The 19,179-nt window shown below is 29.7% G+C and overlaps 1 protein-coding gene and 1 long non-coding RNA gene across 2 annotated transcripts in view; one reads left to right on the top strand and one right to left on the bottom strand.

Moving 5' to 3' along the window:
* LOC114130227 (uncharacterized) overlaps positions 1 to 10,876 on the top strand; it is a 58,627-nt gene extending 47,751 nt beyond the window's left edge. The window contains exon 3 of the mRNA XM_027995158.2: positions 9,612 to 10,876. Coding sequence (XP_027850959.1) covers positions 9,612 to 9,701 — 90 coding nt within the window. The 3' untranslated portion in view covers positions 9,702 to 10,876. The remainder of the gene's footprint in view (positions 1 to 9,611) is intronic.
* Positions 10,877 to 16,011: 5,135 nt separating this feature from the next.
* LOC126551832 (uncharacterized) lies at positions 16,012 to 18,932 on the bottom strand. Its single transcript, XR_007605716.1, has 3 exons — positions 18,703 to 18,932; positions 16,366 to 16,529; positions 16,012 to 16,291 (listed from the first exon to the last, which is right to left on the bottom strand). It is a non-coding gene; the product is annotated as an uncharacterized LOC126551832 (long non-coding RNA).
* Positions 18,933 to 19,179: the final 247 nt, after the last annotated feature.

Genomic DNA, 19,179 nt, shown 5'->3' with positions numbered 1-19,179 from the left:
TGGTTACATTGATGTCAGCCAATACCCAGTCGTTTTTATTTAAAGCTAGTTAGTATTTTCAAGAATAAAATAATATTTTGAAGAGGGTTTTTAAAAGAAAAAAAATGAACAACCAAATAAAACCACAAAGATAAAATGTATAATATAAATAATATACCATAGCAGCTGCAATATTGTTGTTTAAATGTTTAAAACTATAATTTTTTCTTCTTTAAAACTCAACTGAGACAACGGGCTTTGCCTTCCAGAATTCTACAAAGTCACTGCGATGTTAAATATTATTAAATGTTAAATCTGCCACCAGCAACTAGACTACGCTCTGTACACTATACTATATGGTGCAGTTTATTGTTGTTATTTTAATAACAACTAATGCCTTGTACGATATTTAGTCATGTTATTAAATTATGAATTGCCAGCGCCTCCGGTTCTTGGAGATTTCGATAAACCGCATTAAACTCCAGCTGTACAATTGAAACGGACTGATTGATCTGACAGGCGTCGCATATACCGCTAAGACGTGTCGTTAAAATCATAAAGATCGCCAACCGCCCACGACCTTAACATCCGCCTGCAAAACGGACGTACATAAATGTACCGAAGACCGCCAGCACAGCATTGTTTGTTACGACAATATAATATTTGATTTTAATGAGCAAATCGCACGCTACGTCCGTCTTAATATTACAAACAACGCTCGGGAGAGCAGATGCGGCCGCCGAATCATTAAAAAAAATCTTTAATTAAATTTATTTGTAATCGTTTTTCGCGATACCCTCCCCTATACCCCGGCACACCACCCCACCGTCGGCTGCCAATCTTTCCATCCACAATGTGCGTGTCGCCGCACAGTGTACTCGTCGACAGCAAAACGTTTTTAGACACATTTTCACGTGCTATCATTATTATCGTTGTACTTTATTTTGTATGCGTGCACTATAATAATTTATATCACGTACACGATATTACGCCACAGCTTCCACAGTTTTTAGGCCACAAGGTTTTTGGTATCATGGTGGTACGGTGCTCTTTCGTGTTTTTTTGCTTATTTTTCTGAAAACTGTCTTCGTAGTCCGGTCGGAGGGGACGAAACGTTTCGCACAGAGCGCCTCGACGCGTATGTCGTATATATCTATTTGCTACGACGTTTATTGTGTTGAAAATCAAACACCGCCGTTTTTAATTTAAAAAGATCGTTTTTACGAATTTCCTCACAACAATTTTCAAAAAATAAATCTCGTTTAACTTTAGCTGAGGTCTGCTAACTCGTGGCGGTCTTATCCGCCTGTTTCTAATAAAAAATCACATTTTTTTTCGAGACACCTAAATTCCGTCCACAATTTTTTTTTTTCAAATTTTTCACTTTTACACTATCCTGTTTTTGATATTATTATTCTGTTCACTTTTTTAAATAAATAGGTATATGAAACGGGTTTAATTCCATTTATGATACTTGATCATAAGATAATAATTCGCAAAATGGTTTTTTATACATAACTTCAAGTCCCGTAGTCAATTGCATATAATTTAAAGCTAAGCGAGCACCTAGGGTATCAGGAACTTCTGCCAGTCTTTAATCTATAATTTCAAAAAAATTGTGATAGTGACCGTAAAATAAGTAATTAATTAATTTTATAACTTTCAATACGATGTATTTATAACGTAAAAAGGACTCATCCGTATTTGTTTAAAAATACAAAAAACTTTTAAATACTTATTATTGTTATGATTATGTTTCTATGATTTTATCGTGTAATCAAAACCTTAAGTCATTTTAAAATATACACAACTGAAAGCACTCATTACAGTCGGTTTGTTATTATTTAAATGCATTTTTCTATATTAAATGAATTTAAAAAAATGTTTTTTGGACAGAAAAATATTGTTATTTTTTTAATATTCGATGTGAGTATAGAGTAAAAAAATAAAAACTTTAACCTAAAAACATTAATTTTTTTTTATAGAATTTTATAACATCGTTTTCAAGTTGTTTTCCTAGTATTCAGTGTGGATTATTTGATCCTTGATGTTTTCATTGGGCTTTTCAATCATAGAATGGTTGTAAATTCATTAAATTATACCTGGAGACAAGACGTTTAGTTGGTTAATACTAAACACAGCTGGTGGCTAGCTTGTAAAATTCCCGTGGGATTACAGCTATGTATAATAAAATAATAAACAAGACATCAGCTACATATCTTTTGTACGATTGGGTTCTAAGAAGCTTAGACGAGTTATCATAGTACGGTAGTCCGGTAATAATTTCTGTTAACCGCACTAGTAATATTTATAAATTTATCAATGTTTGACAAGTTAAAATGGTGAAGTAGGAGCCTCACTTGCATTTATTATGATACTTCAAATCCGTATACCTTTATAAGAATATCACCAAATTACGCATTTTTAAGTAATAATAAAGAATATTTTCATGTTATCAATATACTATTGAGAGGATCATAATATTACAATAATTATTGTCGTGCATCATTATAATTACGTATACTTGTACTACCTATATATCGTCTATATCATAATTCATAGGACACATAGCTTACAATTTACAGTTGACGATTTGTATCCATCTCAAAAACACTCAAAGTTCTTGATGTTCATTATATCATTATATTGTTGGTGTACGGAAATACATAATCTGAATAAAAAGTTCCGAAATACGTAAAACAACGGTTCAATGGTGAAATGCATATTGTTTTTATTTTATTCAAGACGACTACGAATATCCGGAGACATTGGCTTTTCGATACAAGTCGAGACGCGTCTGTGTATGCATGCTGCTGCAGCAGTGTAATAATACTTAAATATTTAATGGCGGAGTTACACCGTTTTCGGGCAATGCTATTGTGTAATATTACAGAGCTGCGATAAGCTGTGACAAAATGGTCTGGACACTTATGTACTATTATAATAATGTGATATCGATCCACGGGAAGACCGCTGAAAACGCTTAAAACGCCGATCTCCACCGATATAATAATAACGAACGGTCTTTCGAAAAACTGTAACTAATTATGTACTTATTATGTATAATGTATATACATATTAAACTTAAATAATGTAATTAAAATATTACACACTACCGTATAATATTTTAATCACATAGAGTTGGGTGGTAATCAGAGAAATTATACCGAGTAAAATCAATATTTTTTTTAAAAATAAAATCAAAAATTGATGAAAGTTGAAAATATACATTTTTTTATCCATCAAGACAAACGTATAATAATAATATATGTGTTATTTTTGTTTTGCATATAAATGCATAGTATTTTTGGTTAAGTTATGCATTATTATTCGTTCACGAGCACCTTAAGCCAAGTGTGCGGTTATATTATAATAGCGATCCCTGCCTCAAACAATGCTCGAGTCACGTAATTTTTTATCGAAACAAAATTCGACGAACGTTTAAGTGTACTCCCCCGCCATACCCATATGACTAATGGTCTCTTGCGTCTGCGATGGTGCGTAATATTATTATTATATTTAATATAATAATAATAATGTGCGGATAAAGGCCGCGACCGACGGTGACGAGATGCAGCATTCTGTAAAAATTTCATTTTTTCCACATAAATTCGCATTATATTATAATATTATAATATGCTTAAATAATTTAATGTCTACCAGAAGCAGCTCTCTCGCACACTCACACACACACACATACACTATTGCTTAATACAGGCGATGTCAAGCGCACAGCTGGTGGACAATGGTGGTTTTCGGGGGTGATGAGGGGACAAATTGAGGGTGAGGAATGGGATTTTTGGAGTAAAGCAAAAAATAAAAATGCAAAAAAAAAAATGACGTCGTTAAAATAATGGGCTGTGCTACAGAATAACCGAGTTCAAGACGCCGTATAATCAAGCCACTGTCGCCGTACCACTATCATATTATTATCATCATTATTACCTCTATTATTATTTTGTGTGTACACGAAATCTCCGTGTAATGCAATGCCAAGTGTACCTGTGCACATATAATAAAAAAAAAAAAAAAAAAAAAACACTTTTTACAGTGTGATATTCGTAGGTTATATGTTCAGCACGTTTTCAGTGTTGATTCACTCAGCACTGTGTCGTGTACTTCGGACGATCGATCGACTACAACTTCAGGAAGCTGTTTTATACAAACCGACACTATAATTGTCAGCAGGTGCAAAAAACACGACTCGACAAGCGTGGTTTAAACAATTATTTCTTTAATCGTCACAAATCGTGTTATACAATATGAGTAGTGTCAAATATAGATTTTCTGTAAAGGAATTATTGATATGTAACACAAAATTAAATTGTAATCGAAAAATTTTTACTGAAATAACAATTAACTTATTTTTAATTAAAACGTTTATATTATATTGCCATATAATAATATAATATAAAAAAATTACTAATGAACATTGAACATTTGATTCTTTAAAAAATAAAAAATACTTTCCCGTAATAATTAATTTAAATAATTTAAACTGTATGTTTTTATTTTATGTGTAATAATGGTAACCAAAAATAAATAAAACAATTTGATTTTTGTATTTAAAGAATAAAATTAGTGAGTGTAAATATTAAGGGATAATTATAGCTAGCATAGAATGCTTAGGTCACTCTTTTAACATATTTTACTTGCTGTAAAATTCCATTAAAATCGATTCAAATATTAATTTGAAGATAAATCGGGACAAACCAGATAGGTACTTCAATCTCTATCTTTCAATTCTATTTGTATTTGATTGTATGAATTTATAAATAATTGTGTACACAGTTCAATTTAAAAATGTCATTGATGTTCTTGAAGATTTGTTTTTAAAAGCTATAAATAATGTTTTTTTTTACATTACTTTCAAACTCAAAATAATCTTTACTTATATTATTTAAATATTTAACCTTTTCTCATTAACTGTAATTATTAATTAGTAGTTCTTGAATATGTCTTTAGTTTTTTGTTGATAGAAAATGTACTGTCAGCCATGACAGATATTAAAGGTAGACAGATCTTTGTAGAGTATTTTTTATATTCATCAAAAGTTCTGTGCAATATTAAATTGAATCTACAGCAATTTCTGGTATTTTTTTTTTGATTTTTACTTCGTTGTCCAGATAACATTTTTATATATTATACTTAAAACTATATTTTTAAATAATTAAGATATTTTATTTTACCTAAGGTGTTTCTTATGGTGACATAAAGTCTTTTTTTTTTCAAGAAAAAATTCCTTATTTTGCTTTAAATTATTTAGTATAGATAATGTTTTTGAAAACTTTGATTGCCTCATTAAAAATGTAGAATGATCATTTTTTTAAATACATATTTATATAAAGTATACCTAATAGTCCTTAAAAATAGTTTTAAAATAATATAAAAATGTAATATTGGATTTTGTATCCATTTTAAAATTGCCATGGTCTCAATTTCTTCCAAATCCAATATCTTTAATGTACAATAAGTTAAATAACTTATAAACTATTCGTAGGAATTTTATGATACGTCAAGATTTCGTAAAAATTATCCACTAAATTATTTACGCCAAGAAAGTTAGGCAATAATTTGAAGAACAAAAGTTTATATCTGTATAGAATATTTCTTTAGTAATACAAAAAATCTCAAGAATTTAAATATACCATAATGGCATATTTCAAAATGTATAGTACCAAAACAGCATAGTTGGTAAATCATCCTGTATATTACAACAACAAAAAACATATTTTTGATAAAATTAAGCATTTTTAACAATTATTATATATATCAAGGCATATATTTAATAATCAATAATTATAAACACATTTACTTACTACGATTTAATTCGATTTAATTACATTTTAAATTAATTCATGTTTTTCTTTAACTAATTATTATATAAATAAAATAATAAGTTATCTTTATACATTGAAAACGTATAGTGTCAAACACTTTAATTTTCATAGCGAAAATTAGATAATATTAATCTCCCCAGTATTATATAGGTTCTTTGACTTTTTTATAAAATCTAAAATACAACTGAAAAACTAAGTTATCAAAAAAATTATTCGAATTTTACTATTTTATTATATTTATCTGAGTTTTTTTGTACTATTAATGTGTATCTATAGTTTTTAAACGAGTACATGGCATACGTTATAATAGTTGCATTAATATTTTATTGCTAAAATGTGATATAACTGAAAGTTTTGTGTATTAGAATTATAGTGAATTAACAGTAAACGAAGTTTATAGTTATATCTATACAATACTATATGCATTATAAATTTACAATTTGTAGTTTTTGTTTATTTACTACGGATCGGATAAAGCGCTAATCAGTGATGAACAAATATTTGATGACACTAAAGTAAACACATTAAGATAGCGAACGGATTAAACATTTTCTTTTCTTTGACATTTTTTTTTTTTTTTTTTATATATATTGTATACTTTCGATATATATATAATATGTTTTTTACTTGTTATTTTTATTATAATTTTACCATTTATTACATTTTTTTTTTTTTTTAATTTTGTTATATTAAAAATAATTCATTATTGAAATTAAATATCATAATATTAATGCAATATTATATTATATGTATAAACGTACATCTGTTTGGTGACATTATACAAATAATTCTTATTGGATGTCTTTGTACAACGAGTTATTGTTGAACAAACATTAAGACTTACGTATGCATAATAACATAATATACATATATATATTATATATATATATATCATTGTACATAATTTCTGTTGTTCGATAACAACTCGGTAACCTTAAAAGCTATACGTCCATGAAGTTTGTTTACCATCGATTGATACCACGGCACGTGGAACGTCTACACGAGTACCTACATATATTTAGACTACCCGACATATAGTGACTTTCGGTAAATAATAAAACAAATAAAAAGGCACGTACTGCAAAGCCAATAGTTCCATCCATCATCAAGATCTAAAAAAACAAAAAAAATTAAAATAATAAAAAATAATTGGACCACATTTCACCCCAGAATAAATACATTTTTCGTATGCTGCGGTGACAATCATGTTCCACAGTGTATATTTTATATATAATATTATATATATATATTTATATATATTATATTTATGATGCTGAACAACTGAACCAAACTAAACAAGGCACCGACGTTGCGTATCCACGTGAAATCTTAGGGGAAAACAAATCTATACGGTAAATATCACGTCTTTGATATTGACGAATTCGTTTTGTTTATTGTATTGAATTTCCAACACTAGTTTGTATTTTGATATCGTCAAATGTTTACGATATAACTTAATTTTCCACGTATTGTGTCAACGCGTAAATGCAATCTCGACTTCTATATCATTACATTTCTGGGGAGATTTTATGCGATACACTATATTATTATTATTATTATGGTACATGTTTTTCGGTGGTCGTGAGACGTCCACCGACTAAACAAAAAGAAAAAAAAATGTCCCACAAAACGCTGAAACAGCATATTATTATAATAGGTACTTTAAGTGTATGATGCGTTCAAACGCCAACGTCCTATATCGACTTAATGTAACCCAGCAACGACCGAGGATGAAAGGAGAGAAGGAGTGTGATTTTATACGCCTCATCGCTATACAGACGACTTCTCCTCAACGCCGTCAACAATAATATTAACATAAGATCGTAATGATTTCGGCGGGATACTTACCTTGAACAGCGCAGAGAGCAAAAAATTATCGCACAAATAAACACAATCTTAAGTAAAATGTATTATTTTTACAACAAAATGCCATCGAACCAATAATGCTATTGAATGTCTCAATAACGTCCATGCGATAACTCAACAATTATTATTATATTTAATATTACCGCGTCAAACTTTATAATAATTTTAATGTTGTCGAATTTGAAATATTACAATAGTATTGGATACTACGCTGTATCGGTTGTCAATTTGTTTAAATATTGTTTAAACATAAAATTAACTATTATTTTATTTCATTATTATACATATTGTTTGCTATGTTTCGTTGACATCATACGTATATTCAACAGCAACCAATATGTACTTTATTTAAAGTAGTTGCTTAAATATAGATATTTATCCAATATATTTTGTATGTATGTCATAAGCGCTATTGAATATATAGAAATAATATGTATTATGGCTCCGAAACTTCATACATACTTATTTATTTTACAACTTTTATATTCATAATAATTATTGTGAGAGTCATCGCTTTGTCTTTTTATACATAATTTATATTTCATAATAAATATTATGGAACGTTTTATTAAAGTTATTAAGCGTGCCTATTCATGCTTTATACAATTTAATAACAAAATATAATCATGAATGTAAAATTAATTACATGTGTAGCATATTATATACATATTTAGCCAATAGTTTTATTCAATAGTTTTAATTGGTATTTTCCTCTCAGACATAATTTATTCCTCGTCGGTTTCTTTTCAAAACAATAAATGGTTTCTGTGCAAGGTACTTCTGTACAACATCTTCAATTGCTCCATTCAGCACACGAGAAACAGAATCCTTTCGTATGGCTTCTAAAGGATACAATTAATACAATTACAATAATTATGTACATAAATATTAAATAATATTATAATCAATTTATTTTTGATGTACAAATATTAAACAAGTTATATTTTCTGAAATCTTAAAACTCAATGAAACGTAATAACTAGTACCTACATAATAAAATAATATGCAGTTTAAAATGTAATCATTTATAAATACTTATAATATAAATATTGTATACGTATGGTTAGTAGAAGCTTTTGCACAATAATCAGTAAAATAGTTAAACAGGAATTATAGATATATATATTAAAAATAAAATCATCCTTATTGACTACATATAATATTTTACAGAGTAATATATTATTATACGTCATAAACTGTAAAATAAATCAATAGGAATTTCAAAGTAATAATATGCATATTGTATCTTATTTTGACAAATCTATCTATAACTGTTTGGTGTTTTATATTTTCTATGTATATGTTTAGTAATGCTGAACCGGTCATCATTTGTACACTCATCCGATAGATATTAGAAAACTTTTCAATCCAATTATACAAAGAATCGTGCAACGAATAAGTTATAAGATCGCTGATGAGACTTAGCAAAAGCTAACTGTGTACAGTAATCAGTTTCACCCCCGTAAATCAGCAATTACTGTGTTCTTGACAATCGACAGTATTAATAATAAATAAACAAACAAAAAAAAATTACCCGGGCAAATAAACTTTTCTCTCTCCCCCCAAATTTCTATCAACCACTAAAATACATCACCAAGTACCATAGCTCCTGATGATGAACGTTGACCTACTATTATGATAGGTACTAAGTATATTCGTCATCATGATATTCAAAATCATAATATTACAACATTATAGCTGTTAAATTCTGGGCTTCAATATTATTATAATATATATAGAGTTGAAAAAAATAAAATGTCAGCCTTTGCCCCCCCCCTCGGGAATTTTTCGACCATCAAACACCTACCGCAAAGGTCCTTTGAACGTTAACGTGTGGTGTGCGAGAGCGTCGTATCTACCCTAATTATTACTATGACGATGATTTTATTACGTTTTGCATTTAACTTCTTTTTCGTTTCATTACAGGATTGGTTCACGAGGCAACAGTTGGTGTTGGTGATATTGATCGTCAATATAACGTTGGCGCTGATGTTTTTCAAACTTCTGACGTCCTAGACGCAGCGCCGGTGGTGGACGGCTTGGACACTTCCGCAAGGCCATATGCGAAAATAGAAAACAAAATATACATTTATTATATTTTTTCAAACAAGATATATGTCGTGTTAATTCGACGGTGACAAATCAATGTCATTGCGCGTCAACATTAATTATTTTATTTTTATAACGACCGTTTCGGGACGAGACGGTTCGGAGCGGCACCGGACGTCTCGTCCGGAAAACGTATCCGATGCGTTTATTTATTCGTTTCAATCACTTTTTGGCAATGTTATAAACTATAAATTATAATATATATATATATATATACATACGTATATATATATTTTTCATCTTTAACACCACGTTTGTTGTACGGCGTTATTTCCCAATAAATCGATTTATTATTATTATTATTATAATTATTATTAATTTTTAAACACGTAGTGACACGATGTTAAGTCGAACGATTCGACGACGGTGTCTTATATAATACTGTATAAGGCCCAAGTCGACAACGATTTGGCTTTTATTTCGGTAAAATATTATATTATTTTGTTAGTGAATATAGTGCATTTGATTTTTTTTTCGTTCTCTCTAGATGTTGTTGTTGTTTTTTTTTTTCGTTTCCCGCATACATATTATACGATGACCAAATATATAGCCAATTATCATTATAATTATCGTTATTATTATTATTATTATTTTTATCATTATTATATTAGTGTACGAAACGCAAAACAGAGTCAATAATTTTTATAGTAATATATTTTATCACATCACAATATTATTTTGTAATTATATAATTATGATAAATAATATAATGTAGCCAAATACTGATAACAAAATATTACACAAACACAAACACACACACATACACACACACAGACACAAACACACACACACACAAACACACACACTATTTTACTATCCTGGCTAAGCATCTGTAGGCTTTATTGTTGTTGTATGTTCTATATATATATTATTATATTGTACGTATTACCGCATTATTTGTTTCTTATGTTTCACGGACCAGGATTAAGAAAATAAATAAATTAAAATTGAAGAAGAAGAATAAGAAGCAAAATAACTTCTCCGGAACGCTGATTCAGTGTTATATTGTTATATTTTAATAATATTATATTATCATGTTTTGTGTGTGCACGCAATAAATAAAACGCCACACCGACTACAGACGAACGTTGTATTGTTTATTGATTTCACATTTTCATTTTATAACATGCATTTATTGCCATCATCAACTCTGGTGAATCCGAGAAATAGTATTAAAACCACACACTCGGAGAAGTGGCATTTTAAGTTCTTATAATTTTGGTCGGTAGGATAGGTTATCGCGGGAGTACATACGGTTTCCCGAAAAATACCTATCGTATATAGTATTAAATAAATTCCATCGGTTGATGCAAATCGAAAAGCCTAACTATTATTTTTTTGAAAAAAGAAAAGGAAAAATATATCCATACTCCGGTTTATTGAATAATATAGTTCATAAGTAATGCAAAATCCGAGCTGAACTTGGACAATTTTCTCACATTAAGGCATTTTAAATGCACATATCGTATAAAATGAAATATCATAATGTCTCTTCTTTTTTTCGTGTTTCTTCACTCCACAAAATATTAACGTTGTGACTATTTTAATATCGTCGTCGATATAACTATATTTTTATATTTGCAATAATTTATTATTACATTCGTTAACTACGTTTCGTTTGCGTACGGAAAAGAGAAGCACCGGACGAACGGAAAAAAAAATTAAAAAACCACGACGGCTACACACGAATTGTGTCCCAAAATAAAAAAAAATTGATAAGTGAATATATGAATTGCGTCCGGTTTTATTTGATTTTGTCAAATTTCAGTTTGATTTTGAAAAAGCAATCCACTCATTATTAAATCAGTTAAAATGAAAAAATGTAGGTTTCAATTAAATAAAAACCTGAGGAAGAAAATTCAAACGGTTAGGTTAGGTAGTTTAAGTCAAGAATTCAAAAAAAAAAAAATCAGTTATAATATTAAGTATTTATTTAAAATACTTTTTTGGTCTCCCATTTTTAAAATCAGATGAAGATGAGGATTGTTTTACACATTTCCATTTCTAATATTGTATAATAGCAATGAAAAATCATTATTTTAATCTACCGATAGTCATAATTTACTATTGACAATCCTAAGTCTGTATAAAATGAGAAACAGGAAGGAAAATAATTTTTTACGTTCGGACGCAATTCGTATAGTCGTTGAATATCCTCTGGTCGCAATTAGTACCACGACGGTTGAATATTCTAGTTCAAAATAAAATAAAAAATGCCTATACTAACCGTATATGGGTACCCGTGATGCTGTTTGTCTCAGGTGGCCGTCCCGAAAACGACGAGCGGCGGCTGACGGTGCAGCAAAGCGAAAACGCAGGCACGTGTACGATATTATCATTAATGTGATATCGCATAGTTAAGATATAATATATTTATATATATAGATAGAAGTCGTGCAAGAAAATGTTAAACGTGATAAATTGCTGTACTTCTAATATAGGTACTTATTACCGCGTCGAATAGCGCTCTTCAGTAACATCGTGATAATTATATTACATAATATATTGTTTTTGTATAACGTTTTAAAACATGATTACTCCTTCTCGGAACTGGTTATTAAGTTTTTCGCTTCCCAATTAGGTACTGTAGGCGCAATACTGTCATTTATTAGGGTAGTTTAACAATTTATTATAAGACGATATATTATATTACTATATACGAATTTGCCTATTCGTTATAGCTACCCGTGACCCGTCTCTTTACCGGTGCAAAAATCTTCCAAGGAAATTTTCTTTCGAATATCAACGGTTAACTTTCCTCCGTCTTTCCCGAGCGGGTAAACGTATCCGTGTCTCATCACAGAGTTATTGTGATACCTATTATAGTATAGTACCTATGTTTTAATTTTTATATTTATTGACATTAAATGTTTGTATCAATAATGTTGACCTGCTTGTGCAGGACAGGTCCTAATTTAATTATAGTGATTGTTTATTATATTATTTTCAACAGCATTTCGAGAAGCGTATTGCACTTTTATAAGTAACACTGTCTCCTAAAAAATCTTCACTTTTTTAATATAGAAAAAATAAAAAAAGAAAGAAGAAAATCTGTGTCGAACAAATATTGGCCAGTAAATAAGATATATTGATATACGGCATGGAGGATAACGTAAAATGTCATATTCGGTTTTTGTCTCAAAATATTTGATTAAAGTTTGAACGGCCTGTGTAATATAATATAATAATACACTACGGCTTCCAAATAACACATTTAATACACGATAGCAAAGCACCACCGAAGTACGCTCAGGGTATAATGGCTTCCCGGCTAAAGTCACCCTCGACCGTATTTGGCATTTACTGATTATTTTTGTTTTTTTTTTTTTTTGATTGCCTATCACGATGTCTAAAATAATTATTATAGAAATGGTCTAGTTCAGATTATCTCCTCGGGGCTCATATAATATAAGTGTATATTATATTTTGTTATAAATAAACAAGAAGACAGTTGTTGACAAGTCGAGTAATAAATTATAATAATGGAAAACATTTTTTACCGTAATAGGTGTATACCTATTATGTATGGAGATATTGGACGTGACAATATGGAACGTGGTTGCACTACAAAACGAAAACATATTTTTTAATAGGTTTTTGATACGACTTTTTTGTAATCATAATGTACAGAAATTAATATTGCAGTGTATCATACACGCTATACGTACAATATTATGATTTAACGTGGCGTCAGGAGCGGTTCCAGATATTGTCCAAAAAGGTGGGCGGGGGGCATATAATAAAAACTTGTTACTTTTCTAGGTATATTTACCTAGCTAAATAGATAAATTGTAATTATGCTATAATATCTTATTTTTATTTAATTTGGGAAGGGGCGCTTCTGCACAGCATACGTAGTATTGTAAGTACAAAAATATATATCTGTCAGTTCATATTATTTTATTAGCTGCAAAATACCAAAATAAATACGCACAAAAGTCATGATTTACAATATAGGTAATCATATCATTGAGACGTTTGAACACAAAAGTATAATTACCGTGTGGTTGCACTACAAAACGAAAACATATTTTTTAATAGGTTTTTGATACGACTTTTTTGTAATCATAATGTACAGAAATTAATATTGCAGTGTATCATACACGCTATACGTACAATATTATGATTTAACGTGGCGTCAGGAGCGGTTCCAGATATTGTCCAAAGGGGTGGGCGGGGGGCATATAATAAAAACTTGTTACTTTTCTAGGTATATTTACCTAGCTAAATAGATAAATTGTAATTATGCTATAATATCTTATTTTTATTTAATTTGGGAAGGGGCGCTTCTGCACAGCATACGTAGTATTGTAAGTACAAAAATATATATCTGTCAGTTCATATTATTTTATTAGCTGCAAAATACCAAAATAAATACGCACAAAAGTCATGATTTACAATAGGTAATCATATCATTGAGACGTTTGAACACAAAAGTATAATTACCGTGTGGTTGCACTACAAAACGAAAACATATTTTTTAATAGGTTTTTGATACGACTTTTTTGTAATCATAATGTACAGAAATTAATATTGCAGTGTATCATACACGCTATACGTACAATATTATGATTTAACGTGGCGTCAGGAGCGGTTCCAGATATTGTCCAAAGGGGTGGGCGGGGGGCATATAATAAAAATTGTTACTTTTCTAGGTATATTTACCTAGCTAAATAGATAAATTGTAATTATGCTATAATATCTTATTTTTATTTAATTTGGGAAGGGGCGCTTCTGCACAGCATACGTAGTATTGTAAGTACAAAAATATATATCTGTCAGTTCATATTATTTTATTAGCTGCAAAATACCAAAATAAATACGCACAAAAGTCATGATTTACAATATAGGTAATCATATCATTGAGACGTTTGAACACAAAAGTATAATTACCGTGTTCATGGTGGATTGTGTCATAATACCTAAGTGTTTTTTTTTCTTCAATTTATATTGGTTGGTAGTTAATTCTCAGATTAACAAAAATTACTACATTGTTGTTTTACATAATTTATTTATCGTTCTTCACATAGACTAAAAATATTATATATTTATAGTTGTACTATTGTTACGGACCACGTACTGTCCGTATACTGATATTACATATATGGTGTGATGACACATTTTAACATATAATATTTAATACAGGCATGTGAGGACAAGAGAGTGTGGAATATCTTATTAGTAAAATAATTAAACAATTAAAGTAAAAACACACGTCTCTTTGTTAAAAGTCGAAACTCGATGTCTCTTCGATAAGTCGTGTTTAAGAATACACAAACAGTTTTTTCGGGACCCCCTCGTATGACGGAGTCGCCACCTACTCTTTTACGACAAATCATATATAAGGGAGACCGAGACAAGAGCTAGGCAGACGGTTACAATGTAGCAGACGGTTAGGGATATCGATGATACTCAGAGGCCGGTTGTAACACCACTCAAGTCATTTTGATATCAGTTTCTGAGGCAGGTCGTAACATCACTCACCATCTTATTATATATTTTACTTTAAGCTTATAATATTTGAATTCGTGCAAAAACTAATTTAATGAACAATTAACTTATACTTGAGCTAACACGACGTATTCATTTCGTACGTTGATGTATGAATCGACCTAGTCGGGACGCAACATACTCAACAATTGAACAATATGTCTTATGATAGTCCGAGGTGGTAGTAATATTTTATTTCGTAATTTTTTTGATCACTAACGAACGAATACAAATACTGAAGCAAAGCACAAAATACCATTTTGAAATTTGAACGCGATCAACGTTATTAACATATATATTATTACATTACCTAATTGTTCTCGTTTGCAGTAAATTATTGTTGTTTTGTTACTTTTGTAATTTGATGTGAATTTATAATTTCAATAATAATTATATTATCTAAATTAAATTGAATTATTTACATTATTTTAATAATATTTCTGTTTTAACGAGTTCGCATGAATCAAATATAAAAAGTCCCTAAATATCATTATTTTTTTATAACTAATTATTCGTCGATAATATATTCATTTGAAATTCGATGGTTAATAGGGATTTATTTTTATTACCCATACGTAACATATAAACATACATCATATAAAATGTCAATATTAAATGACGTTTTTATTATTATCATCGTTTGAGAATAATTAATGTTTTTAGTCACACACAAAAAATTATCGTAATTATATAAGTTAAACTTCTCTCCTAAAATAACGAATACCTATATACACCTATATCGTTAATACATTGTTTTATTTATAATTATTACCATCATTAACATAAAATAATGTATACCTCCGGCTACCGATAGGAAAAGCTGAGCACGCGAGTAAAAACAATACAGACAGGAAACGGCGTTTGAAGATAGCGCACTTAGGGCTGGTTGTCTTTAGCCATGGTACGAGACAACCATTCTATAACGGTTAATAGATTTATTAACATCACACTGTGACTGATCGAGAGCGATGGTAATTGTTTCTTCTTCCAAAAATTCGTTCAGTCACCTGATAATCAATTAAACAAGAATGGTTAAGATTTTGTCGAAAATATCAAGGTTTTTAAAATGCGGTTCACACACATAATCCAAAAATGTTCTGTGGCACTGGCTGTTATAATAATAACTGTTAACACGGTTCTTCTCTCTTCTGATCCCAGGTTGTGGGCAACTAGAACTTGCATACTCCAGACTCCAGTTATGGCCGTAACGTTTTGAATATTACATATTTTGACATTCTACAAAACCTGAAGTTTATTTCGTACGTCTCATGCACTGCAGGTAGGTGCAAATTTAATATTATTATACACTTGATATGTAAATTAGGGATTTCAACGGGACATATATTATTTTATAATCTAGAAGAAATTAGTATAATAATGAGAATTTGGAATATGGACCACATTCAGAGTAAAACCACTGTTCAATTTTCATTTTATCATAGCGCTTCAAATCAATTTAATAATTAAGCTTAGGTAATAATGTTTAGTTCACAAGTTTAGCAGGTTGTGTAACAACTTATTAATTATTGTTTAAGTAAACCAAGATGCATGAAAATATTTTTTATTTTAATTTAATGGATTTCTAAAAAATATTTTTGATTTAAGTACATTAATTTATGTTTATTTTATATGAGAACTAAGTGGCTATAGTCTAAGACACTTATACTATGAAAAATATTTAAAACGTGTATTTAAACGATAATTAAAATAAATCATTCGATAAAAGATGTAGATATTTAAAAAAGTTAATAATCATGAAGATATTTACTAATAATTTAAATTGTTGAATTTTTTACTTTAATATTAATTTAAATTGAGTATTTATGGCATTATATTCTTGTTATCCATAAATCGTATTGATAAATGTAAAACTTATCGTTTGCTGTAACTATAATTAACTATAGTAGTATTGTATATTTTTTTTATTTTAAAATGTGACTATAAAGTAACACAAAAAATAAAATACTCCGTTTATATGTTTAACCGTTTGTACGGTTATTTCCAATTTTGTATTTTTTTTTTCAATTATATCTAACTTGCTACCATAAACCATCCATCAATTTGCAAATTAACCATTTTTACTGACTTTACTGACAAAAAGGTAGTGACAGTTACATACAAAAATATATACATTTTGAAATTAATACATTTATCACCCGATCAGAATCTAAAATAATATATAATATGTAATGACTTGGCTACGAAAAAAGGTAAAATTAAATTACGTAGAAAAATATTTACATAAAACTTAAATACGCGGAATAAAATTTTTTATCATATACCGAGAAATGAATTTAACATCACAGACACTCATAATTGCAAAATTATTAAGATTTTTCAGTATTTTTCAATTTACACAATTCGAGTGGTTAAAATCAATATTTTTTTTATTAATTTTTTATCGTTTCATCATATTATTTAATTCCTTTTTCTGAAGCAAAATAATTTTTGGAATACTTTTAAACATGAAAGTGAAGTGTTTTGTAATTATTTATTATTTATAATCATAAGTATTTTAAATGTATAATAGCGGAGTGAAGTGGTACAGAGGTATCTCTCAAAATGTTTATACACTATTGGTTCATCTGAATTTTATAATACCATCGTCCAAAAACCGATATCCATAGATCAAAATACTCGCTGAATTATTAACTGACTATTTTCTGCTTTAAAATATAATAAGTGTTTACAAGATAGTAAACAATCCCATAGAGAACGATGTGATTATAATTTTGTTTTACAAAAACGTTGTTTTGTTAGGACTTAGCAACTATATACATTAGCTCATACGACGTTAGTGTTTTCTAAAATTATTAACGTCTTACGTTAAATGGATCACGCTGTAAAAATGTAATAAAATGTTTTTATTATACGATAAAGCATATTATACGTATTATATATTATATTCCGTTTTAGGTTATTTTTTTTTTCGTTTCACGAAGATCCGTGTAACAATATAATATAGTGTGTATAATATTTCTTTTTTTTTTTTTTATTTTATTTCAAGTGTAATCGTATTATTTATTTGTTTATCGTTACCTATCCGTTTTAAATACGTTTACCTTTTTCAATCGTTTTCTTGTCATGCATAACGTTTTCGAGTACTGTCGCCCGACTTCATCACTACACACGATTATATAATAATATACACCGCTTGTATACATAACGTATATACCTATATAACGTGTGTACACTGTACACCTACTATACGATATATAGTACCAAGTTAGAAGACGGGGGTGGATTTCAGACGTTTTGGTATTACACATACGTGTATTTATACATACATATATATATATATAAACCAGCATACACTTGCCCACACGATCGGGCAGGGATCGAAAATCGTCTTCGCACGCTCCCCACGGGCGAGTGTAGCTTATAATATATATATACACCCCCCCATACACACACATACCTGTGCACAGCGCGCGTTTATTAATATATCGTCTTCTCCGGCTGCAGCCTCTCGGCGGCGGCGGCGGCGGCGGCGGTGGCGTCCGGAAAGTCCCTTCTCGCCGAATAACTCGATTACACCGTTATATACCACCGGCCGTAGTTCTTCCACACCACTGTCCCCATCCCGTCACCCTAAGGGCACAACGGTCAAATGACTCGGAACAGTAATATATATGTGTGTGGGTTTTCTTGCTCTGTAAGCACACACAAACCCTCTAAACTCTGCTGCTGCTGTTACTATAGTGATGTTATTTGCGCGTCGCAACGATGTCGGCGCGTGCAAAACCAGCTGCGCTGCGACGAGAGACGAGTACTTAACTACGTTTTGGTCTGGTCGCGCGTCAAGACAAACGCAACCTGATTACAATATAATATAGTATTATATTCTGTATTCAGCGGTCGTGACAGATAGGTATGAGCACACTATTGTAACAGA

The sequence above is a fragment of the Aphis gossypii genome, chromosome X, assembly GCF_020184175.1.
Source record: "Aphis gossypii isolate Hap1 chromosome X, ASM2018417v2, whole genome shotgun sequence".
Lineage (NCBI taxonomy): Eukaryota > Metazoa > Arthropoda > Insecta > Hemiptera > Aphididae > Aphis > Aphis gossypii.
This window is presented reverse-complemented; position numbering and strand designations above follow the sequence as displayed.